Here is a 27,370-nt window from a genome sequence, read left to right on the forward strand (position 1 = left end):
ACCTCAGGTGCAGATTTGGTCAGGATTTTACCTGCATAAAATCCTGACCAAATTCTGATGCAGTCCTGAACGTGGACACATACCCTTACAAGAGTAGATGCTCAGTCTGGCCTCTGTTCCTCGTCCTTCTTTTCAGAAGTGCACAAAATTGTGGCAGACGGCACTTTTATGCAATCCTAAAAAGACAGACACCGCCGGATCACAGGTACTATGGTGTCCACAATACCTCCAGCTGCCTCATTATAGGGAATCTATAGGGTTCCGTCTGAATCACTTATTTCAGAGATTTATACAGAAACCATGGTGTAAGCGCTCAGCACAGTGCAGGATAAATGTGTGCTGAGCCTTACTGCTATCTATGGGACAGAGAATGAACAAATCAACAGCAGGTGAAAAATTGGTTGTATTTATTTTTATAAACTACGATGAACTTCGGTACACAAGAAAATCCCATGGCAGACAAAATGACTAGTGATAAAAATTCCCAATTAAATGTCACCAGCTTAACCCAGCAGGAAGTGCGGCGGCGTCCAAAAATCACTAAAATTGACAAATCTCCGGGCCCGGATTGGATACACCCTCGAGTACTGCAGGAATTAAGTACAGTCATTGATAGACCATTATTTTTAATCTTTAAAGACTCCATAATAACAGGGTCTGTACCACAGGACTGGCGTATAGCAAATGTGGTGCCAATATTCAAAAAGGGGACAAAAACTGAACTCGGAAATTATAGGCCAGCAAGCCTCTACTGTGGGTAAAATCCTGGAGGGCATTCTAAGGGATGCTATGCTGGAGTATCTGAAGAGGAATAACCTCATGACCCAGTATCAGCACGGGTTTACTAGGGACCGTTCATGTCAGACTAATTTGATCAGTTTCTATGAAGAGGTAAGTTCCGGATTGGACCAAGGGAACCCAGTGGATGTAGTGTATATGGACTTTTCAATAGCTTTTGATACAGTGCCACACAAAATGTTGATACATAAAATGAGAATAATGGGGATAGGGGAAAATATGTGTAAGTGGGTTGAGAGCTGGCTCAGGGATAGGAAACAAAGGGTGGTTATTAATGGAGCACACTCTGACTGGGTAGCGGTTAGCAGTGGGGTACCACAGGGTTCAGTATTGGGCCCTCTTCTTTTAAACATGTTTATTAATGACCTTGTAGGGGGCATTCAGAGTAGAATTTCAATATTTGCAGATGACACTAAACTCTGCAGGGTAATCAATACAGAGGAGGACAATTTTATATTACAGGATGATTTATGTAAACTAGAAGCTTGGGCTGATAAATGGCAAATAAGCTTTAATGGGGATAAATGTAAGGTCATGCACTTGGGTAGAAGTAATAAGATGTATAATTATGTGCTTAATTCTAAATCTCTGGGCAAAACCGTCAAAGAAAAAGACCTGGGTGTATGGGTGGATGACAAACTCATATTCAGTGGCCAGTGTCAGGCAGCTGCTACAAAGGCAAATAAAATAATGGGATGCATTAAAAGAGGCATAGATGCTCATGAGGAGAACATAATTTTACCTCTATACAAGTCACTAGTTTGACCACACTTAGAATACTGTGCACAGTTCTGGTCTCCGGTGTATAAGAAAGACAAAGCTGAACTGGAGCGGGTGCAGAGAAGAGCGACCAAGGCTATTAGAGGACTGGGGGTCTTGTTATGGACCTGGTGGTTAGGAGCACCTGGAACAACCTGATGGTTAAACTAACACAGAACAAGCTCTGGGAAGTGGGAGCTCTGCTGACCGCAACCCCTAATCCTATCACACACTAGAAATAGCCGTGGAGCGTACCTAACACGGCCTAGACGCCTCTTCATAGCCTAAGAGCTAACTAGCTCTAGAGATAGAAAATAAAGCCTACCTTGCCTCAGAGAAATTCCCCAAAGGAAAAGGCAGCCCCCCACATATATTGACTGTGAGTTAAGATGAAAGTCACAAACACAGGAATGAAACAAGTTTCAGCAAAGGGAGGCCAGACTAACTAAACAGACTGAGGATAGGAAAGGTATCTTTGCGGTCAGCACAAAAAACTACAAAAGACCACGCAGAGTGTGCAAAAAGACCTCCGCACCGACTCACGGTGCGGAGGTGCCACTCTGCATTCCAGAGCTTCCAGCTAGCAAGGCAAAATCATGATAGCAAGCTGGACAAGAAAACAAAGAACAAATAATAAACTAGCAGGGACTTAGCTTCTGCTGGAGTAGACAGGTCACCCGAAAGCTCCAAGAGCGAACTGAACCAGTACAAGAACATTGACAGCTGGCATGGAGTAACGATCTAAGTGGAGTTAAATAGAGCAGCCAGCCAAAGAATAAACTACGTCACCTGTGGAAGGAACCTCAGAAGCAGCAGCTCCACTCACAGCCACCAGAGGGAGTCCATGGACAGAACTTGCCGAAGTACCATTCATGACCACAGGGGGGAGTTTGATAACAGAATTCACAACAGGGTCTGCAATGCCAAGATAGGTTATTACACTTGGGGCTATTTAGTTTGGAAAAACAAAGACTAAGGGGTGATCTTATTTTAATGTATAAATATATGAGGGGACAGTACAAAGACCTTTCTGATGATCTTTTTAATCATAGACCTGAAACAGGGACAAGGGGGCATCCTCTGCGTTTGGAGGAAAAAAGGTTTAAGCATAATAACAGACGCGGATTCTTTACTGTAAGAGCAGTGAGACTATGGAACTATCTGCCGTATGATGTTGTAATGAGTGATTCATTACTTAAATTTAAGAGGGGAATGGATACATTTCTAGAAAAGTATAATGTTACAGTAGTAGTTACACTAGATTCCTTGATAGGGCGTTGATCCAGGGAACTAGTCTGATTGCCGTATGTGGAGTCGGGAAGGAATTTTTTTCCCCAATGTGGAGCTTACTCTTTGCCACATGGGTTTTTTTGCCTTCCTCTGGATCAACAGGTTAGGGCATGTTAGGTTAGGCTATGGGTTGAACTAGATGGACTTATAGTCTTCCTTCAACCTTAATAACTATGTAACTAAGTAACTATGTAACTCAGAAAAATTAGTTCATGTGATTATTTTTATTATAATCAATTTATTCTCAATCGATTCTTATATATGATGCCACAGGTAATAGTAATATGAACAAAAAAATAGTTGAAAGACTATTTACACAATGTATCGGCTTATCATGCCTTTTTCAAGTTATGTCTGTTTTCTGAAACACAGAGAAATAAAAAGTCTATTATAACATATATTGTGGCATGAACATACACCTAAGGAGGGCGGTTAAAGAAAAAAGAAGTAAAAGGGGAAAGAAAGGAGAAAAAAAGGGAACAAAAGGAGAAAAAAAAGGGGGGAGGGGGAAAGACCAAAACACTCCGGTCAAAAAAGAGATGTCCTAAGGGAATCACTAAATAAGAAAATAAAAAGTCAAATAAACGAATTGATACTTTACTAGTATATAAGTTCCTATATGGATGTGAGGTATGGCATCCCACTATAAAAAAGGGGCAACAGCAAATAAGCATATCAATATAGTAGACCGATCAAAGTAATTGACCGGTAAACACTGAACTACCTGTAACAAAATATGAAGTTCACGTCGCCAGCAGGGCAGGGAGAGCTTAGTGAAGTCCGGGATGTAGAGCCTGGCTGCGTTCCAAAGTGAAAGTGAAAGGCAGACGGCATGCGCGCATTTTTAAGTGTGCCGTGTCCATGCAGGAGCAAAGAGCTTCCGGGTTATGTATTCTAGGTAAAGTCAGGAGTGTGCACGCATGAGCTAAAGCCTGTCAGGTGTTCCGGAGTGTTGGTACGAAGTGGTAGTGTGCATGCGTCCAGGCCGTCTGAAAGGGAATTAAGATAATCTGCTGTCTGCGCCTGCGTGCTGCGGTATAGAAAGTGCATGTAAGAATTAAAGTGACAACACAATTATGTGTATTAGATGGTGGCCCGATTCTAACGCAGCGGGTATTCTTGAATATGCATGTCCACGTAGTCTATTGCCCAGTCACATAGTATATTGCCCAGCCATGTATATTGCCCAGCCACGTAGTATATTGCCCAGCCACGTAGTATATTGCACAGCCACGTAGTATATTGCCCAGCCACGTAGTATATTGCCCAGCCACGTAGTATATTGCAGTCTCGTAGTATATTGCCCAGACACGTAGTATATTGCCCAGTGACGTAGTATATTGCCCAGACACGTAGTATTTTGCCCAGTGATGTAGTATATTGCCCAGTGACGTAGTATATTGCCCAAGCACGTAGTATATTGCCCAAGCACGTAGTATATTGCCCAGTGACGTAGTATATTGCCCAACCACGTAGTATATTGCCCAGTAACGTAGTATATTGCCCAGCCATGAAGTATATTGCCCAGTTGCGTAGTATATTGCCTAGTGATGTAGTATATTGCCCAGTGACGTAGTATACAGCACAGAGCCACGTAATATATTGCCCAGTTGTGTAGTATATTGCCCAGTGACGTAGTATATTGCCCAGTGACGTAGTATACAGCACAGAGCCACGTAGTATATTGCACAGCGACGTAGTATACAGCACAGAGCCACGTAGTATATTGGCCAGTCACGTAGTATATTGCCCAGTGATGTAGTATATTGCCCAGCCAGGTTTGTCACAGATTAAAAAATAAAAAATAAACATACTTACATTTCCGAGGGCCCCTTGTAGTCCACGGCAGCTTCCGGTCCCAGGGTTGGTATGAGCGCAGGACTTGTGATGACGTTGCGGTCACATGACCGTGACATCACGGCAGGTCTTTGTGGCCCGATTCTAATGCATCGGGTATTCTAGAATATGCATGTCCCCGTAGTATATGGACAATGATGATTCCAGAATTTGCGGCAGACTGTGTCCATCGCTGATTGGTCGAGGCAACCTTTATGACATCATCGTCGTCCTGGCAACCATTATGACATCTACGTTGATACTGTGCCCGTCGCTGGCCTCGACCAATCAGAGACGCTGGATTTCCATTATGACATCATCGTCGCCATGCTGTGTCCGTCGATGATTGGTCGAGGCCTGGCGGCCTCAACCAATCAGAGACGCGGGATTTCCAGGACAGACAGACAGAAAAACCCTTAGACAATTATATATATAGACTAGATTGTGGCCCGATTCTAACGCATCGGGTATTCTAGAATATGCATGTCCCCGTAGTATATGGACAATGATGATTCCAGAATTCGCGGCACACTGTGCCCGTCGCTGATTGGTCGAGGCAACCTTTATGACATCATCGTCGCCATGGCAACCATTATGACATCTACGTCGATACTGTGCCCGTTGCTGAATCAGAAACGTGAGATGTCTACGTCCTTTATGACATCATCGTCGCTGTGCCCGTTGCTGATTGGTCGAGGCCTGGCGGCCTCGACCAATCAGAGAGCCGGGATTTCCAGGACAGACAGACAGAAAGACAGAAAGACAGACAGACAGACAGACGGAAAAACCCTTAGACAATTATATATATAGATAAGTAGCAAAAATATTAAGGAAACAAAGGGGAAAAAAAGGAAGAAAGGGGGGAAAAGGCTGCAAAGGAGAATAAGGTAAACGGAAGAGAGGGAAAAAAAAGGGGGAAAAAAGGGGAGATAAAGCAGCAACAAACTTTCTGTTTTTTCTCCTTTCTTTCCCCTTTTTCTTCTTTTTTCTTTTACCTCCCTCCTTAGGTGTATGTTCATGCCACAATATATGTTATAATAGACTTTTTATTTCTCTGTGTTTCAGAAAACAGACATAACTTGAAAAAGGCATGATAAGCCGAAACATTGTGTAAATAGTCTGTCAACTATTTTTTTGTTCATATTACTATTACCTGTGGCATCATATATGAGAATCGATTGAGAATAAATTGATTATAATAAAAATAATCACATGAACTAATTTTTCTGAGTGCCGGAGTTCATCGTAGTTTGAGACTGTTTTTTCTCCTGAGCACCCCTTTTTTTACTGTGAGCACCCCATAATCTTAATGTATTTATTTTTATGCGTTACTCATCCAGTATTGTGATTAGGCGAACTTATTCTACGGGTCGGTGCGATTACAGCGATGTCAGAGTTATATTGTATTTTTATGTTTGGATGCTGTGACACAATAAAAAACGCCTTTTATTGTAAAAAACTAGTTTTTGCATCCCATATTTTGAGAGCTATAATTTTTCCATATTTAGTCTGACAGAGTCATGTTATTGCTGGCTTATTTATTGCGGGACGAGTTGACGTTTTTATTGGTATAATTTTTGGGCATTTGACTTTCTTGATCGCTTTCTATTCTGCATTTATTTCATTCTAAACAGCAATACAGGAATTGTTTGTTTTTATGTTGCTCCGCGTGTGGTAAAATTGCTAAAGCAGCTTCATTCTTCAGGTCAGTACGACTACAGCAATACTGCATTTATATTTTTTTCATCTTTTGGCGCTTTTACACAATAAAAACTATTTTATAGAAAAAATAATTATTTTTGCATTGCTTTATTCTGAGAGCTATAACGAGATAAGAGATTTATTGTAGCTTATTTTTTGTGGGACAAGATGATGTTTTCAGCGGTAACATTTTTATTTAAATTCGTCTTTTTGGTTGCATTTTATTGATCTTTTTGTTTAGAGGTATGATGACAAAGCATTGTTTTTTGCCCTGTTTTTTTTACGGTGTTCACTGAAGGGGTTAACTATTGGGACAGTTTTATAGAGCCGATCCATACGGACGCAGAATTACCAAATATCTTTACTTTTTCCTTTTTTTTTTACACAAATAAATGTATTTATTGGAAAATATGTGATTTTTTTTTGTTCTTTATGTAAAGATTTTTTGCAAATATTTTTACACTTTTTAATCCTTTTTTTTTAACCTTTTTTTTTAAAAAAAGAACACTCAAATCAAAGTCTTAGGAGCAAAGCTAAAGTTTAGATTACAAAATTCTAATGAATAAGAATTCAACCTCAGTTAAGTTTAGTTATTCATTAAACAGGTGTTTAGCAGACAGTTGACTAAAAAAAGGGCTCTAGTTAACAAAGAAAAAACATTTTCATTTAAAGATAAATGTAGATAAATGTTTTTGGAACTGATGGCTTCAAAACTGTGTGGCATTGCAAAGATGAGGTGTACGCAGAAAAATGCCTGGTGCCTCCAGTGAAATATGGCGGTGGCAATGTCCTTATGCGAAGCTGCATGAGTGCTCCTGGCAATGAGGAGCCACATTTAATTGATGGTATCATGAATTCACAGCTGTACTTCCCCATAGTGAAAGAGAAGATGCTACCATCACTGCGGGCACTTGGTAGACATGAACGTCTACAGCATGACAATGATCCAAAATACACATTGCATTTCTGAAGAAGAACAGGATGAAAATGATTTGGACAGATAACTACAACTGGGCCTTTTTAGTTTAGTCCAGGTTCTGCTGTAAAATAAACCAAAAAATATAAAGTAATGCACAGATTGATGTTTATTTCCTGTTAGAAAGAGAAACCAAGCACTATGTAGTACATGCCACTGGCCTTGGGCTAATCATTGTAAAGTCTATTTCTTCTATAGATATTACTTTGTAAAGAACAGCTTTTACAAAGAATGCTTTATTTAAGCTTCCTTCTATATCATAAAAGAAGTGTTTTACTGTTATATCCAATATTCTTGCCCTTTTTATGTTCTTCACTGTGACCTCAGGCAAATACTTTTACATTACAATGTGGCTTAAGGATATAACATAGCTATTCAAGATTTATGTAATGAGATTTCTTCCACAAAATATAATTATTTTATCAACATGATAACTGACCTTATTATGTACAAAAAAACACAATATCAACCATAGAAAGCACACCCTTACCGTTGATGTATATGAGAAAAGCTGGATAGTTTAAAGGTCACAGCTTTGTGCTGTAAACTCTTACTACCTTTTAACATTTTTACCATTTATTGCATTTTTCATTTTTTCATTTACCCATCAGCTCTCAAAGATACTATGGCAGCTTTAGAATAACACTGTCATGACACAGCTGTCGAGTGACTAGGGTCCAGGGGCTCCTTCCCTGTCCCTAACACTAGAGGGTGCCCTAGCTCACCCTACTCCCCGGGATACTTCTGAAGGTGAAGATACCAGAGCCTCCACCCTTGCCTTATCTCCTGAGTTAACCCTAAATCTGTTGTCTTCCCCCACCCAGGGAAGAGGGGTGCTACTGACAAACAAGGGAACACAAACAAGGGCTAACAGAAAACTCCAGGCATGCAAAGATTTCACTCACTTATAACAGAGAAATGCATCGGGGCGTGGAAGTGAGGGAATAAACCAAAATAGAGAAGGATAGGGAATTACCACATATACAATCCAAGCAACAATCACTGATAACTTCTCCAACTCTCCATCTCCTCTCCCTCTGTTAGCCATACTCAAATTCTATACAACAAAGGAAAACACCAGCGCTACCAATAGAAAAGATACCCTTTGCTGCTGGTATCAAAACAGCCAGATGCCAGGGCTGTCAATGAAAGTAAACAATATTAGTAAAACAGGATGATACCGCGCTAAAGGGAAATGTCTGTGCTGAGGAATCTATATACCAATAGGTGGAGTATACAAAAGTTGCCCCTATAAATAAACTCCCCCCTGAGTCCCTGCTACATGTGATGGGAAAAAAGTGGAAGGATAAGTGCACTGTGATAAATACTATGCTGAGCACAACCTGGTACCAGAGGTGTTGGCACTAAACAATACGAGTCTGACTCACCGATGTCTGATGATAGACGTAGTGCCAGAGGTACCAAGGATCCGAGCGCCTGGAACGTGAGTCCAGCACATGAGATGCTGCTCCTGAGGAACAGGTACCGGGCGAGGAAGCCAGCGCCAGGTGGCAGCAGCCAAACAGGAAGGCGGTGAGTCGGCGTGGAAACCAGGAACGCCCCGGCCGGTGGCGTCCCTGGAGACAGTGAAGCAAAACAGAAAAAAAAAAAAATGGCCGACGGGAGCGCTCACTGTGTGATGTCACATAAAGTGTGGAGCAACACTGGGACCAAGCAGACAACCGACGCTGTAAAATCTGGCACTACGTCTATCATCAGACCTCGGTGAGTCAGACTCGTATTGTTTAGTGCCAACACCTCTGGTACCAGGTTGTGCTCAGCATAGTATTTATCACAGTGCACTTATCCTTCCACTTTTTTCCCATCACATGTAGCAGGGACTCAGCAGGGAGTTTATTAATAGGGGCAACTTTTGTATACTCCACCTATTGGTATATAGATTCCTCAGCACAGACATTTCCCTTTAGCGCGGTATCATCCTGTTTTACTCATACTCAAATTCTAGCACTGACAGGGATTTGTATCAGAGCCCAGATAAGAATGAGGAAAGGACTGGCTACTTGAGCTCAGCTGTGAGCACAGGGATTTCCGATGTGGCCAATTAATCCATGTTCTGCCAGAAGGAATACACATCATTAAAATGAAGAAGTGCTTCTTCTCAGTGCCAGAGTAGGAGAAATCAGATGCTGCCATCTTTTGGCTCCACACTGTCGTGGAAATTCCATGCCATACCACCCCTTCAATAAGGGACTTCCGGAACCTCAGGAGCAGGCTTATCGGGTGTGCCACATGAAAAGCCAGACCAGTCTGGTCGCATGAACATCAGATGCTACCACCCACATCCTCTCCTCAGGAACGTACCCCCTCCAATGTACCAGATACTGAAGCGATTGACGAACAAGATAAGAATCCAAGATCTTTGCAATGTGAAACTCTAAGTTTCCATCGACAACAGGAGTTGGTGGTAGTGGTGATGGTAATGAAGATGCAATGTATTTTTTGAGGAAAGATTGATGAAATACATTATGGATCCTAAAAGTAGGCGGTAAAGCAAGGCAAAATGCTATGGGATTGACGATGGCTACAATCTTATAAGGACCGATAAACCTGGGACCCAGTTTCAAAGACGGAACCTTCAGCTTAATATTTCCCTCTTTAATGCAGATGAGATTATACGCCTCCCTAAGGTCCATCTTAGAGAACCATTTTGCCCCTACAATCTGATTAAAGAGGTCTGGAATGAGAGGGAGCGATAAGGATCACAGACCGTGATCAGATCGAGCTCATGGAAATCTAGGCAGGAACATAACCCCTTTCTTTTTTCTTTACAAAAAAAGAACCCTACGGCAACAGTAGATGAGGATGGTCTGATATGACCTTTAGCCAGGCTTCCCGCAATGTAGTGCTTCATGGCCTGTCTTTCTGGACCAGAGATATTATAAAAGCTGCTCTTGGGCAGCTTGGCACCAGGAACAAGGTTAATGGCGCAATTATAAGGATAATGGGGAGGGAGTTCTTGGCACCCCTGCTCCAAGAACACATCCCCAAAATCAGACAAGTAGCTAGGCACAGACTGGGTATCCACTCTAGCAAACTGGGCACCCAAGCAGTGTCCTTGACAATACACACTCCATTTTACTACTTCCTGAGTCTGCCAATCTACTACAGGTTTGTGCAGAGCGAGCCAAGGTGAGGGCAGACCCTCTAGCACATACAGGTGCATCTCACAAAATTAGAATATCATCAAAAAGTAAATTTATTTCAGTTTTTCAATACAAAAAGTGAAACTCATATATTATATAGAGTCATTACAGAGTGATGTATTTCAAGTGTTTATTTCTGTTAATGTTGATGATTATAGCTTACAGCCAATGGAGACCCGAAAGCCATTATCTCAGTAAATTAGGATACTTTATAACATCAGCTTGAAAACAATATTTTAAGATCTGAAATGTTGGCCTACTGAAATGTATGTTCAGTAAATGCATTCAATGCTTGGTTGGGGCTCCTTTTGCATCAATTACTGCATCAATGCTGTGTGGCATGGAGGCGATCAGCCTGTGGCACTGCTGAGATGTTATGGAAGCCCAGATTGCTTTGATACCAGCCTACAGCTCACCTGCATTGTGGGGTCTGGTGTCTCTTTTCTTCCTCTTGACAATACCCCATAGATTCTCCATGGGGTTAAGGTCAGACAAGTTTGCTGGCCAATGAAGCACAGCGATACTGTTGTTTTTAAACCAGGTATTGGTATTTTTGGCAGTGTGGACAGGTGCCATGTCCTGCCGGAGAATTAAATTTCCATCTCCGAAAAGCTTGTTGGCAGAGGGAAGCATGAAGTGTTCTCAAATTTCCTGGTAGACGGCTGACACCAGATGTATTAGGGTGCTGCATAACATCCATGTGTAAATCCACCACCTCCAGACTGAGCTGCTGCAGTTGCCCCATCAGAGCAGTGATTGGATCCATCATGGATCAGAAAAAATGGTTATAGTCAGAGCTAATGTAATGACACATTTTTTCATTTACCCATCAGCTCACAAAGAGAAAAGCAGTGTCAAGACACAGCTGTTGGGTAACCAGAGACGAGGGACTCTTTCCCTGTCCCTAACACTAGGGGGTGCCCTAGCTTGCCCTACTCCCCGGGATGCTTCTGAATGTGAAGATGCCGGGGCCTCCACCCTTGCCTTATCTCATGATTTAGCCCTCCATCTGTTCCCTTCCCCATCCTGGGAACAGGAGCGCTACTGTGCACCATAGTACATCAAACCGACAAACAAGGGAACACAAACAAAGGTTAACAGAAAATACCAGGCATACAAAATATTCACTCACATATAACAGGAATGCACCGAGGCGTGGAGGTAGGGGAATAAACCAAAATAGAGAAGAATAGAGAATTACCACACATACAAACCAAGCAACAGTCACTGATAACTAGTGATGAGCAAATTTGTTTAGAAATTGATTACCAAACATAAATTCAGCACGAATATGGCACATTCGGATTTGTGATTGGAAACACGAGTAAAATTTTTATAAAATCAGAACAAATCCGTAACATTCTGTAAAAAGGGCGGGAAAATATTTGTGTTGCCACAAAAGTATTTTCAGCACTTTAGCAATGATAATGATGGTGAATCATGAGCGTTTGGCACATGTTTGATGAGGGGAGTGGGTTTCCAGAGCTCAGAGGCTTGGCTGTTGTGAATTCTGCTTTTGGGCTCCCTCCGGTGGTTGTAGGTGGTAATGCAGTTGTCCCAGGGCTGCAGTCATGGTCAGGTGTTTCTGCAGATTGCAATTCTGACTGGGGTATTTAGGTTTGCAGGATTCATTAGTGCTTGCCAGTTTTCAATGGTTCTTGGGAGGTGTTGGACCTCTGTCTGGTTTCTCCTGCTTAGCTGCCAATTCAGCAAAGATAAGGGTCTGGTTTTTTTCTATGGCACACATGCTGTGTGCTGGATTTTTTATTGTATTTCTGCTCTATGTGTAGGATTCTCTGGAGTTGCAGATATACGTTCCACGTCTTTAGTTAGATGGAGGAATTTTTTGTATAATCTGCTGTGGATATTTTTGGAAGGGTTTTAATACTGACCGCACAGAACTCTGTCCTATCCTTTCTTATTTTAGCTAGAGTGGCCTCTTTTGCTAAATCCTGTTTTCTGCCTACGTGTCTTTCCTCTCCTACTCACAGTCAATATTCGTGGGGGGCTGCCTATCCTTTGGGGTTCTGCTCTGAGGCAAGATAGTATTCCTATTTCCATCTATAGGGGTATTTAGTTCTCCGGCTGTGACGAGGTGTCTAGGGTTTGTTAGGCACACCCCACGGCTACTTCTAGTTGCGGTGTCAGATCAGGATTTGCGTTCAGTATAGTTACCACCTACTCCAGTGAAAGTTATTCATGCGGCTCCAAGGTCACCGGATCATAACACTCGGCGTTCTTGTAAACTGTCATTTTTTCCCCTAACTTTATGCGTGCACATTGCGGCTAGCCAATCAGAGCACAGGAAACATCCACAATGCCCTAACACATTGGCTTGTGTCATTTGCTGTGGAAATCACATGTCCCTCTCCATATAAAGAGTGAATATCTTGTTTTAGCGCCATTTTGACACTGTTACAGCGCAAAGAGGATGTTAGCAGCAAGATTATAGCTAGTTAGCTAGGCAGTCAGATATCAGTCAGATAGTTTAGCTAGCTACTGTCCACTGTGGCTCTGAAATTGACCTTCAAGTATTTTTTTTTGCCAGTACTGAGGTCCACAGAAAAAGCCATCAGTGCACATGCCATAAAAGTGTGTTGTGCACTACTTCTATTGTGCTCCATCATGAGTATAGCTTTCTAAATCTTTTTTTTACTAGCTAAATGTGAAACAGCCTGCTGTATGCCGCCTTGTCATTTAGAGCTGTGATGATATGAAACTGTCTGCAGAACTAATGCACATTAAAAAAATATATATAATTTTTCTATTGCAAAACATTATACAGCCCGCTGTATCCCACTTTGTCATTCTATAGGGTTGAAATTAAGTTGTCTGTAGATCTCATGCACATAACCAAAAATGTTTTTTGTTGCTAAAGATCATGCAGTAGGGGACATCTCACTTTCAAATTGTTTGCAGCATCTATTGTGGAGACAGTGGGTATCTCCTGGAATGGGGACAGTGGAACTATTGGCCCCAGTATGGGATCTTGTGGACTGGGAACATTGCATTGTAATCATTTACCCAAAATTGTTGTAAGACCATGGATGTAAGGAATAAAAATAATTACATTGTTATCCTGCCTAGGTTACTATTACAACCTACAACCTCAGATCTTCACATTCTGTCTCTGCCAGAATACCTGTCTGACCTAGGGGATGTGTTTTCAGAACAGAGATGTCAAGAAGTCCCTCCTCATTGTCCTTATGATTGTGCTGTTAATCTTATTGAAGGGGTTAAGCTGCCTAAGAGCATGTTAATGAATATCTCTCATCCAGAGAGGCAAGCCATGAAATACTATATCAGACCTTCCTCATCTCTTGCTGCAGCGTTTTTTTTCTTTGTTACTTGGATCACAGTCCAGGATCCATATCATTTTTCTCTCATTCTGGACCTCTTTAACCAGATCATCAGGGTAAAATGATTTTCTATACTGGACCACAAGGGCGCATATAATTTGATTCCGAGATGAGTGGAAGACAATATTTAATACACTTGAGGGACACCATGAAAATCTTGTGATGCTATTTGGGTTGATTAGTGCTCCTTCTGTTATTCAACACTTTGTAAATTACATTTTTTGTCACCTCTCGAGCAGATTTATGGTGGTCTATCTTAATGGCATATTGATTTATTCGCCTGACTGTGAGTCACATCAGGTACATGTCAGGCAGGTTTTCAGATACTCAGAGACAATAAATTCTTTGTAAAAATGGAGAAATGTATGTTCTCGCTTCAGGAGATCATTTTTCAGGGTTATTACATATCATCCACTAGTTTTCCCATGGATCCGGCAAAAGTCTGTGCGGTACTGGATTAGAATTGTCCTGAGGACTCAAAATCTTTACAAAGGTTTTTAGGTTTTGCCAATTACTACCATAAGTTCAACAAGAACTCTTTGGTAATGGCCAAACCTCTGATGAATATGACCAGGAAAGGGATGGACTTTTCCAAATTGTCCTGTTCGGCCAGTGGGGGTTTCGTATATATCAGCGCATCTCCAAATAATTGGCGTCCGTGTGCATAATTTTCAAAAAAACTGTCATCCTCTGAGAAAAACAATGATATTGGTTATAGGGAACTCTTTGCAATATAGTAGGTTTTGAACATAATGTTTTGTGACATATAGGCCGAGGAATAAGAACATTAAGGCAGATGCCTTATCTAGTTGATTTCCTGGGGGTAGTTATTGTATATGTTATATGTTCTGATCTGGAGACAGAGGTCGTAGAGGCTTAGGGGGTCGCCCCTGTTGCCTGTCCTTCAGGTAGACTGTTCCTGTGAATCTCCATCTTAAAATTTTAAGTGAACATTATGATTCGATCTTCGCCAGACATCCTGATAGTAAAGCCACCATAGATCTCCCTACTCATCATTTTTGGTGGTCTGGGGTGCACCAGGATGTTTGGGAATATGTAGCTGCCTGCACTATTTGGGCGATTGAGCCTCCTACTACAAATCTTCTCTTTCTTTGGCATCAAAGAACTTGCTCTATCCTGGATTTCATCATACCTTTCCAACTGCACATTTAGCGTCTTCCACTCCAACACTAACTCCTCATCCTACCCTCTCTATATTGAAGTCCCTGTAGGCTCTTTCCTAGGACACCTTCTCTTCTCCATCTATACCCTTTGCCTGGGACAACTCATAAAGTCCCATTGTTTCCAGCACCACCTATACACTGATGATACTCAGATCTAACTGTCTCGTCTAATCGTTACCTTGCTGCTGTTCAGAATTCCAGAGTGTCTATTAGTCATATCCTCTTTCTTCTCCTCTCATTTCCTTAAGCTCAATGTGGACAAATGCAGAACTCATTATCTTTCCTTCATGACATCCATCACATGTTCCCCTGTATCGGAAATCCGTTGCCTCAGAGTAATACTTGACTCTGCCCTCTCCTTCAAACCACTCATCCAAGCTCTTGCCGCTTGCTGTCGCCTCCAACTCAAAAATATTTCCAGAATCCATCCCTTCCTTAAACTTCAATCTACTAAAATGCTTGTGCATGCCCTCATCATCTCCCAACTTGACTACTGCAACATCCTAATAAGTGGCCTACCTGCTAACACTATCGCTCCTCTAAAGTCCATCCATAACTCTGCTGCCCAACTAGTTCATCTCGCTCCTCGTTACTTCTCCACTTCTCCCCTTTGAAAATCCCTTCATTGGCTCCCAATTCCCAATCGTATCGCATCGTATCCAGTTCAAACCACTAACACTGACGTACAAAACCATCTATAACCTCTCTCCTTTGTACATCTCTAAACTAATTAAAAAAATATCTTCCCGTAATCTCTGGTCCACCCAAGACCACACTTATTCGTTCCTCACCCAATCGCCTCCAAGACTTCTTCCGAATATCCCCTAAATATAATAGAATGTCTGGGTAGGGAAAATATAATGTAATCCTTTTTATATGTGTAGTATGAAGAAACCAAATTCAGTAATTTTGTAAGTGTCACACGCAGTTTAGTTGTGCTGAAATATTTTCAATGTATATTTTCATTGTATTGTGAGTACCTCAAAATAAGGCTAGAATATGCTGGGCAATCGACAATATTATAATACTTTACTGCTCACTGGACCATTTGATGTAGTAGTTTTATCCTCAAGGGATTTTGTTTCACCTGTAACTTAGCCAGATGTTAAATACAGATGTGTATTAAATGTTAAGAGAATTTCCTCAAATGATGATGCAATCAACATCCCTGTAAAAATACATGATGAAAAGAATATATCACTCCTAGTCCCAATCTAAGAAACTACATAGACCCTAGAAGCGCAACTTATGTGTTAAATGCAAGGTTTAGTATTACATAAATAACTGTAAATTTTCTAGGTAGTGTTGTCTTTGAAACAAAGTTTCTGATGAAAGACTTGTGAATTGCAAAACAAAGTCAAAAACCGTAGTGAGTTCTCAATAAATCATATGGAAAGATGGGTTGTTTGTGTTCACATTGAGATATGTACAAAATGAGGTACTTAGCTTCTTCAGACCAGATTTTCTCAAAAGACTTTTTTTTTTCAGAAAAATGGTGTTGTGATGGTTCTTGGCATAGGGTATAAATAACCAGTTACCTTTGAGCTGCTTTGTTTCAAATGATGATCTACCCATATAATGTTTACTGCACTTCATTTAAGGTACCGTCACACTAGACGATATCGCTAGCGATCCGTGACGTTGCAGCGTCCTCGCTAGCGATATCGTCCAGTGTGACAGGCAGCAGCGATCAGGCCCCTGCTGTGCTGTCGCTGGTCGGGGAAGAAAGTCCAGAACTTTATTTGGTCGCTGGACTCCCCGCAGACATCGCTGAATCGGCGTGTGTGACACCGATTCAGCGATGTCTTCACTGGTAACCAGGGTAAACATCGGGTAACTAAGCGCAGGGCCGCGCTTAGTAACCCGATGTTTACCCTGGTTACCATCCTAAAAGTAAAAAAAAACAAACAGTACATACTTACCTACAGCTGTCTGTCCTCCAGCGCTGTGCTCTGCTCTCCTCCTGTACTGGCTGTGAGCGTCGGTCAGCCGGAAAGCAGAGCGGTGACGTCACCGCTCTGCTTTCCGGCCGCTGTGCTCACAGCTAGTACAGGAGGAGAGCAGAGGCCAGCGCTGGAGGACAGACAGCTGTAGGTAAGTATGTACTGTTTGTTTTTTTTTACTTTTAGGATGGTAACCAGGGTAAACATCGGGTTACTAAGCGCGGCCCTGCGCTTAGTTACCCGATGTTTACCCTGGTTACCGGCATCGTTGGTCGCTGGAGAGCGGTCTGTGTGACAGCTCTCCAGCGACCAAACAGCGACGCTGCAGCGATCCGGATCGTTGTCGGTATCGCTGCAGCGTCGCTAAGTGTGATGGTACCTTTACTGTTGTACTAGAGATGCTAACCATTAAAATGGAAAGTAGCTTCCCAGAGAGTGATGTGACCTGCTGTATTATGTGCCGGCTGCAGCCACTGAGCTCAACTGCTGCAACATTTACATTTACTATTGCATCGAAGCAAATGTCCGCTTGGTTGAAATATTGATGAGTTTCAGCAGACAAGCAGTCGCACATTGGCTGCAGTTTGTACTTAACATAAAAACACTTCACTATCCAGAAACAGTTGCGCCGATATCGCTAGAAAATCTACCTTGGGGTTTTCCGTTTTTGTGTTCTGTTTTTGCTCCCATCATTCCCAGAGCCATAAGTTTTTTTATTTTTCCGTCAATATGGCCATGTGAGGGCTTTTTTTTTTGCTTCACCATCTGAGAACGGCATGAAGTAGACGCAAAGACCATAATTGTATCGATGCATAACTTACTTAGCTGCATGCTACCATTTTGATAAAATCATAGCTTTATCTTTTGCTTTTCTACCATAATGACGAGTTCTGTATAACCTCACCCAAACCACAGATATATAGCTTCCTGCGTAAATTTAATGTGCAAAAGCAGAACACTGGCAATCAGTGGTGGGGGCAGGGTTATACAGTGCTCATTAATATGGATGACTACCTGGCATAAGATTTACTAGTCTTGTATTGATAATCTCATCCTGATAAAACAGAGATTTTTTTTTCTAAAAATACTTCAAGCAGCCCAGTACATGACACATCTCTGGAATAATAGTCTCTGCCTTTACATCATGCTGCTCTCAGATTAGATAGCACAATCTTGGCATCATATCCATTTTAAATTGTTTTATTATAATCTTACAGTGATCCATACAAGTTTTTTGATGACACAGTTGATGTTAAAATGGATATATTTTCCACCATCTTTGTTAGTCATTACTGTATTTGAAACTGGTGTGAAATGGATACTTATTAGTGGCAGAAAGTAGCAGAATAAAAATAATAATTTGGATCCACAACTGCTTATTTAAAGTGATTTTGCATTTATAATTTTTAAAACTCTATTAGCTTGCCCTTCTTTAAATTGACATGCAGAACTTTATGCCGACCACCAACTCTCTTGACTCTCCCATGCACAGGGACTCTTGGTTTGGCTGAACATTTCTGCATACTCTAAAGGTACCGTCACACTCAGCGACGCTGCAGCGATATAGACAACGAGCCGATCGCTGGAGCGTAGCTGTTTAGGTCACTGTAGAGACGTCAAACACAGCAACTCCAGAACGATGCAGGAGCGATCCTGTGACGTAACGGCGACTCACTTATCGTTCTCGCTGGTTGTTAGCTCCATGTAAAACGTTGCTGGCGTTGCTTTTCATGTCAAACATGACGATACACGCCGACCTGATGACGAAATAAAGTTCTGGACTTCTAGCTCCGACCAGCGATATCACAGCAAGATCCAGATCGCTGCTGCGTGTCAAACACAACGAGATCGCTATCCAGGACGCTGCAACGTCACGGATCGTTGTCGTTCTCGTTGCAAAGTTGCTGAGTGTGACGGTACCTTTAGAGGGAGGTGCTGCCAATCTTCAGGAACGGTTAATAGAATTCCAACCAGTATGTCCTCAGACATAATCTGTCATGATGTCCCCATACACATTCGATTGTCAGCCAATCCGACCAAAATGGGCTGATTTCGCTGACTTTACTCACCTCTTCCTGCTCTAGCTGTGTCTTTCTAGCTTTCTTTCTAGCTCCCAGACTCTGCCAAAAAACAGTATGAGTCACTGAATCCCAAAATTGACTGCAGCTGTCATGTGCACTGTAGCAGTAGACAAATTGCTGCAGCTTGTGAACAGTGGCATTGGAGAGCTGGACCTTGAGCTTGGATTGGAAAGTACAGCTCCATTTTCATAGTAAACAAGAGCAAGTACATTTACTTTTAAAAAAATTGTAAACGGAAAAGCCCCTTAAATATTTATGAAAAGTGTAACATTGAATGTACTATTGACTATAAAGCACTTTCCATACACCGAAGGGAAAAAAAGCATAAAAACAGAAATTTGTGTTTGCTTTAAAAATATTTTTATTTGTTTAGGACACGGAACTTGTGACTGTGGAAAGTGCCAGTGTGATTCTGGCTGGTCTGGAGAAGCCTGTCAATACCCAGCTACTTGTGACCTGACACGAAAGCAAAGCAACGAGTTGTGCAAGAATTCTCAAGGAGTCATTTGTTCAAACGCAGGTTTGCATGCCATTTATACATAAAACACAGAGTTCTCTGAAATGTAACTTCTAGGTCACTGCAAACTTTTATGTGTTATTATCATTAAAAGATTTTTCAAGGCTAGTGCACAATGTACTTTTCAAAAAAATGCCAAGCTACTACATAGGTTATTTCGGTGCAGAGGAAATTCAGATGTTGTAATTTAATAAGGAAAGTAACCGTGCTGAGCATTCTGGAACTGACATAAACTCCAGCTGTGCATAATTTTATTTTTTTCATTCAAAAGATGCAGCAAGAACATTTTTTTCTGAATGCATTATTCAAATAATCAGAGTTGATATGCACTGGTTTTAGAAGAATATCTGAAAAAATTGTAATTTGCAATACACATTATTTTTAAAATTAACAATATACATTTCTGTATATTTGTGTGTGGGAATTGTGTGTAGTAATTGACAAAGTTTTATATTAATTGTTTATAGTACATACTTAATTGAAAGAGAATAAAACGCTTGTAGATTCTGTCTTTCAAATATATAATGATACTTAACAGTCTTCTTACATAGAAAGTATGTGCAGAAACACACCGATATATTTCCAATTTACTGTGAAACTAACTTTTCTTTAGCTTAAATTATTTCAATCAATGGACATTTTCTTATACCTTAGCTTGTACAATTACTAATTTACTGTTTTTCCTGCCCTCAGTCATCCATATCAAATCAACTAGTCCTCCCCCCCCATATCAAATTTTTGCATCCGCTGCAGTGGCCAGGGGTACACAATGAGCAGTAAGGCTACGTTCACATTAGCGTTTTGCGTGTTTGCGTCGGGCGACGCAGCGGCGACGCATGCGTCATGCGCCCTTATATTTAACATGGGGGACGCATGGACATGCGTTGTGCTGCGTTGTGCGATGCATGCTTTTTTTTGCCGCAAGCGTCGGGCGCAGAAAACGCAACAAGTTGCATTTTTCTTTCGTCCAAATTTCGGCAAAAAACGACGCATGCGTCGCAAAATGCAGCGTTTTTGCGTGCGTTTTGGTGCGTTTTTATTTGCGTTGTGCGTTGCGTCGCCGATGCAGCGGCGCACAACGCAAATGTGAACGTAGCCTAATAGGGCTAATTTCTGCTGCTTAGTTTTTATTGAGCCTTGTACATTCAACCACTATGGAAGCTGAAAAAAGTTGCAAACTCTGTGAGCTGGACAATTGTATCTCAATTTCTACATCATAAAGATTTTTCTTTAGGATGTAATAAAAAAAATTGGCTTGACCAATTCACAATGCCAGAAGCATACTTTCTCTAAGGCCGGCGTCACACACAGCGTATGAAAATACGGTCCGTATATTACGGCCGTAATACGCTGAAAAGTCCCGAAAATAGTGGTCCGTAGCTCCTCCATAGGCAGGGTGTGTCACCGTTTTTTGCGCATGGCATCCTCCGTATGTAATCCATATGGCAGCCATAATGCGTGTTTTTAGCGCAGGCTTGCAAAACCGACATACCGCTATACAAGGGATCCATGTGTTAAAAAAAAAACAAACATATATACTGTCTCTCTCTCTCTCTCTCTCTATATATATATATATATATATGTCAGTAGACACATATATGTATATATATTATTGCTTCATACAGCGCGAGATAGCAGAAAGCCGGTAATTCAATTACCGGGTTTTGCTTTCTCCTTCCTAAACCCGACATGATATGAGACCTGGTTTACATACAGTAAACCATCTCATATCCCCATTTTTTTTGCATATTCCACACTACTAATGTCAGTAGTGTGTCTATGCAAAATTTGGCCGTTCTAGCTAGTAAAATAAGGGGTTAAATGGCGGAAAAAATTGGCGTGGGCTCCCGCGCAATTTTCTCCGCCAGAGTAGTAAAGCCAGTGACTGAGGGCAGATATTAATAGCCTGGAGAGGGTCCACGGTTATTGGCCCCCCCTGGCTAAAAACATCTGCCCCCAGCCACCCCAGAAAAGGCACATCTGGAAGATGCGCCTATTCTGGCACTTGGCCACTCTCTTCCCATTCCCGTGTAGCGGTGGGATATGGGGTAATGAAGGGTTAATGCCACCTTGCTATTGTAAGGTGACATTAAGCCAGATTAATAATGGAGAGGCGTCAATTATGACACCTATCCATTATTAATCCAATACTAGTAAAGGGTTAAAAAAAAAACACACACACACATTATTAAAAATTAATTTATTGAAAAAATCACAAAGGCTGTTGTTTTAATTTATTCTACTCTCAATCCACTCACTGAAGACCCTCGATCTGTAAATTAAAAAAAAATAATAAACAAACAATATCCTTACCTTCCGAGGATCTGTAAGGTCCAACGATGTAGATCCATCTGAAGGGGTTAAAATATTTTGCAGACACGAGCTCCGCTAATAGCAAGGTGGCATTAACCCTTCATTACCCCATATCCCACCGCTACACGGGAATGGGAAGAGAGTGGCCAAGTGCCAGAATAGGCGCATCTTCCAGATGTGCCTTTTCTGGGGTGGCTGGGGGCAGATATTTTTAGCCAGGGGGGGCCAATAACCGTGGAACCTCTCCAGGCTATTAATCTCTGCCCTCAGTCACTGGCTTTACTACTCTGGCGGAGAAAATTGCGCGGAAGCCCACGCCAATTTTTTCCGCCATTTAACCCCTTATTTTACTAGCTAGAACGGCCAAATTTTGCATAGACACACTACTGACATTAGTAGTGTGGAATATGCAAAAAAAATGGTGATATGAGATGGTTTACTGTATGTAAACCAGGTCTCATATCATGTCGGGTTTAGGAAGGAGAAAGCAAAAGCCGGTAATTGAATTACAGCGCTGCGTATTCCTCGCAAGTCACACTGCTGGTCCGTGTGTAATCCGTATTTTTGGGGCTTCCATAGACTTTCATTGATGTTTTATTTGCGCAATACGGTGACAAACGCAGCATGCTGCGATTTTCTACGGCCGTAGAAAGCCGTATAATACGGATCAGTTTAATACGGCAGATAGGAGCAGGGTCATAGAGAATAATTGTGCCGTATTTTTTGCGAGTTTTACGGACGTAGTTTCTGTGCTCTTACGTCCGTAAAACTCGCAAGTGTGACGCCGGCCTAACACATAAGCCTGGGTTTCAGGATTTTGGTTTAGTATCAAAATTTTGCACTGAGGAGAGAAACATTAGCTCTCCTTAATTGTAGGTGGATGGCTGCATCTGATGCCATTGGCCTACTCTTCAGCAGTGTTCAGCAGTGTATGAAATGGCACCAGGAATTTTTTTTGTGATCCTTGCTTATTGAATTGAAGAGTGTTCGAGATCGCCGGGATCTGTGTATGTCAGGAAATTATCCTGTGTGAATTGGTTTGCTCATCTCTAGTGTTGACTCAAAAGCTCCCTGCCTTGACATCAACAAAGCTACCAGAAATGCTTTGAATAGGTTAATATTAAGATTAACCCATCAGCTGTTACTGCCTCTGGCAGTTGCTGGATATATATAGCTTATGGAGCAGAACACCATAGTGGCCTGCAGCAGCTGGATAGTGGCCTGCAGCAGCTGGATATTTATACCTGCTGCCACCAGAATTGGTAACAGTTGATTAGTAGAGGTGTCAGGTGTGAAGCTGCTACTGATTAGTGATGAGCAAGCATGCTCCTCACTGCTCGCGACTCACTCGAGCTTCAGTGTGGTCGAGGTGCTCGTTACTTGGTAAATATTTTTGAATGCTCAAGTCCCCGCCCAGCATGTTTGTCGCTTGTTAGACAGCCAATAATCATATGGGGATTGCCTGCCAGTCATTGTAATGCCGTAGCCATCTTGGTTGTGGCATTACTGTGATTGGCTGGCCGCATAGCATCATTGGGTCTACATAAGACCTGTGACACCATGCATGGCACACTATACCAACGGACACAGGCAGTGCAGGGAGAGGGGCTGCAATGCTGAGCTAGGGACAGCGTTTTAGCTGTGTATAGGCAGGGATTAGACACCATTAATATTTCTTTCAACTGCAACAACAGCCCTTATTAGCGCTAGTTATAATCAATATTCATACTGCTTTTAGCAGCACTTAAGGAGAGATTGTGCCAAAAGGATAGTGTAAGACAGGATAGGGTTAATTGCACATCCCTTCTGCTGCAACTCATACTAAATGCCCTTCTCAGGGATAACAATATTCTTTTTGCTCTTTATCCTGCAAATTGTTCTGAGCAAGGAAATATTATACACCATATATACTGTGCCAGTTGTGCATCAAAAGCATAAAGCCAGACTTGGTTGAGTGACAATAGCATCGCTATATAGCGCACACAGTGTAACAAGACCATCTGAGGTGGGCAAATTTTTCTGTGATAGTAATCCTGAAAAGCTTTTTCACCAGGGAAATATTATATGGCATTTATACTGTGGCAGTTGTGTGTCGAAAGCATACAGCCAGACTTGGTTGAGTGACAATAGCATCGCTATATAGCGCACACAGTGTAACAAGACCATCTGAGGTGGGCAAATTTTTCTGTGATAGTAATCCTGAAAAGCTTTTTCACCAGGGAAATATTATATGGCATTTATACTGTGGCAGTTGTGTGTCGAAAGCATACAGCCAGACTTGGTTGGTTATTAATAGCGAATAAATTTTACTTTTATATTTAAAACACTCATACATTTCTTTCTAAGAATAGAGGTACAATCTATTAGGGCCAATACAGGGTTACACATTAATAATGACATAAATGTATATACTCAATAGCAGGGACTATCAATTCCCTAAAGATCCCTGTCAGTCACCCTACCTGACAACGGAGGTTGACACCCTAATAGTCACGATAAGGTGCCCTCACTCCACGTTGGTATCCGTGAGCATCCTATTAAACCCCTATAATACAAAAAGGTGACAGAACAAACAAAAACAAAAAAACGTGTGTGTTAGGCTAGACTCCGGTACCAGCGTGACCACAACTTTCTAGATAAGATGAGAAAACATTTTACTGTGGATCTAGTGCATTATGACAAAGATGTAGACATCCACATCTTCAAAGCTCAGAAGGCTCAAAGAGAAGAGTTTTGAAAGATGAAAAAAATTTTTTTTTACAAAAATCTGAAACTTACTTTCTTCATGAAGATTGCGTTAGTGCAATCCGTTTAGCGCTAGCGGGTTGCGCTAAAGCAATGTTTTTAATGGGGCCGCGTCCCGGGGTCGCGGTAACGTCCCCGCTCTCGCAGATCCCCGATCTGTGAGAGCGGGGAACGGACCGCGGGCGCGCCTCGGACGCTGCAAGCAGCGACCGCGGCACGTCAGGAAACACCGGCGCGTCGATAGCGCGTGCCGAACATGGCACGCGCTAGTGCTGCGCGTTCCCATTGCCGTGAATGGGCGCGCTAACGGACGCGTTGCACGGCGTTAATTTCGCCGTGCAACGCTGTCCGTTAGCACTTTCCCATTAACGCAATGGGAACCAAGCCTTAGAGTTGAGCGACTTTTACTTTTTTAAGATAGAGTCGGGTTTTGCGAAACCCGACTTTGTCAAAAGTCGGGTCGGGTGAAATCGGCCGATTATTTCGAAAAGTCGGGGCCGACCAAAACACGAAATCCAATGCAAGTCAATGGGGAATCAAAGTCGGCAGTGAGTGAAGAACAGGAAAACACCTACAGTGCCCATTTTAATGCCAAAAACATCAATTCTTATTTCTTAAGCTTGTCAATCTTAACTTACTTTATAATAATAGTTAGGCATTGAAAACAGGGGGTAGGGCTGGCTCAAGATTTTCGTGGGCCCAGGAAACGCGGAATACGTCACGGTGGTGGAGCAGGGAGAGGTAAGTATTTCAACTTTGCAAGTGCTGTGATCCTGAGCAAGCAGGGGGGACCACTCGTTGGCACTTGGCACTGGCATAGGGCCCCTCATAGTACGGTGGTGTGTTTGATGGTGGGTGGCGTCTCTCTCTGCCAGAGACACTTTTGCGTACTATGAGGGGCCCTGTGCAAGTGACGTCGCTAACAAGTATGCCCCCCCACCTGATGAAGGAACCTGCACTTTCATCTGCACCTTCCTCTTTGTCCCCGTGTAAGGTGGTATAGTATGTGGGAAGGGGAACCTGACTTTCAGCAGGGTCAGAATGTAGTGGTCTGGGTCAATGTACAAGCAGACTCATCTAGCTGTGGCTGGGCAATGGGCAGGATGAGGAGGAAACACAGATATAGGCCCAAATAATAAAGTAGGCTAAATGCAGTTCAAAATTGGTAACAGGACTAAACAGGCGGCATAGCTTTGTTCAGTGGAGGACAACTGTAATGAGTGGCGCAGACACAGTTTGTAGGCCCATAATTGTTTGTCCAATAGGGGCAGTATACAAAGAGAAGAGGAGGGGGCCTAGGACTGATCCTTGAGGAACTCCAACAGTAAGGGGAAGGTGAGAGGAGGAGGAACCAGCAAAAGATACAGTGAAGGAACGGTCAGAGAGATAGGAGGAGAACCAGGAGACAATGGTGTCCTTGAGGCCGATGGAGCAGAGCATAGTGAGGAGGAGCTGATGATCAACAGTGTCGAATGCTGCGGAGAGATCCAAGAGAATTAGCATGGAGTAGTGACCATTAGATTTAGCTGCTAGTAGGTCATTAGAGACTTTAGTGAGGGCAGTTTCAGTAGAGTGTAAAGAGCAGAAACCAGATTGAAGAGGGTCTAGAAGAGAGTTATCTGAGAGATAGTGGGTAAGACGGGAGTGGACCAAGTGCTCGAGGAGTTTAGAGATGAAGGGAAGATTAGAGACAGGTCTATAATTACCGGCACAGTTTTGATAGAGGGATGGTTTTTAAGTAATGGATGTATGATGGCATGCTTAAATGAGGATGGAAAAATACCGGAAGTGAGAGAAAGGTTGAATATTTTTGTTAGGTGAGAGGTGACAGCCGGGGAAAGGGACTGGAGGAGATGTGACGGAATGGGGTCACTGGTGCAAGTGGTTGGGCGAGAAGATGCAAGGAGCCTGATTACTTCTTCTTCTGTAACTGGTTCAAAGTCAGAGAGTAACATAGTAACATAGTAACATAGTTAGTAAGGCCGAAAAAAGACATTTGTCCATCCAGTTCAGCCTATATTCCATCATAATAAATCCCCAGATCTACGTCCTTCTACAGAACCTAATTGTATGATACAATATTGTTCTGCTCCAGGAAGACATCCAGGCCTCTCTTGAACCCCCCGACTGAGTTCGCCATCACCACCTCCTCAGGCAAGCAATTCCAGATTCTCACTGCCCTAACAGTAAAGAATCCTCTTCTATGTTGGTGGAAAAACCTTCTCTCCTCCAGACGCAAAGAATGCCCCCTTGTGCCCGTCACCTTCCTTGGTATAAACAGATCCTCAGCGAGATATTTGTATTGTCCCCTTATATACTTATACATGGTTATTAGATCGCCCCTCAGTCGTCTTTTTTCTAGACTAAATAATCCTAATTTCGCTAATCTATCTGGGTATTGTAGTTCTCCCATCCCCTTTATTAATTTTGTTGCCCTCCTTTGTACTCTCTCTAGTTCCATTATATCCTTCCTGAGCACCGGTGCCCAAAACTGGACACAGTACTCCATGTGCGGTCTAACTAGGGATTTGTACAGAGGCAGTATAATGCTCTCATCATGTGTATCCAGACCTCTTTTAATGCACCCCATGATCCTGTTTGCCTTGGCAGCTGCTGCCTGGCACTGGCTGCTCCAGGTAAGTTTATCATTAACTAGGATCCCCAAGTCCTTCTCCCTGTCAGATTTACCCAGTGGTTTCCCATT

The 27,370-nt window shown here is 42.2% G+C and overlaps 1 protein-coding gene across 1 annotated transcript in view; it reads left to right on the forward strand.

Annotated features, from left to right (window-relative positions):
• ITGBL1 (integrin subunit beta like 1) overlaps positions 1–27,370 on the forward strand; it is an 829,798-nt gene that overhangs the window by 163,316 nt on the left and 639,112 nt on the right. The window contains exon 3 of the mRNA XM_069757981.1: positions 19,465–19,611. Within this exon, the coding sequence (XP_069614082.1) occupies positions 19,465–19,611 (147 nt within the window). The remainder of the gene's footprint in view (positions 1–19,464; positions 19,612–27,370) is intronic.

This window comes from Ranitomeya imitator, chromosome 3 (genome assembly GCF_032444005.1).
Source record: "Ranitomeya imitator isolate aRanImi1 chromosome 3, aRanImi1.pri, whole genome shotgun sequence".
Classification (NCBI taxonomy): Eukaryota; Metazoa; Chordata; class Amphibia; order Anura; family Dendrobatidae; genus Ranitomeya; species Ranitomeya imitator.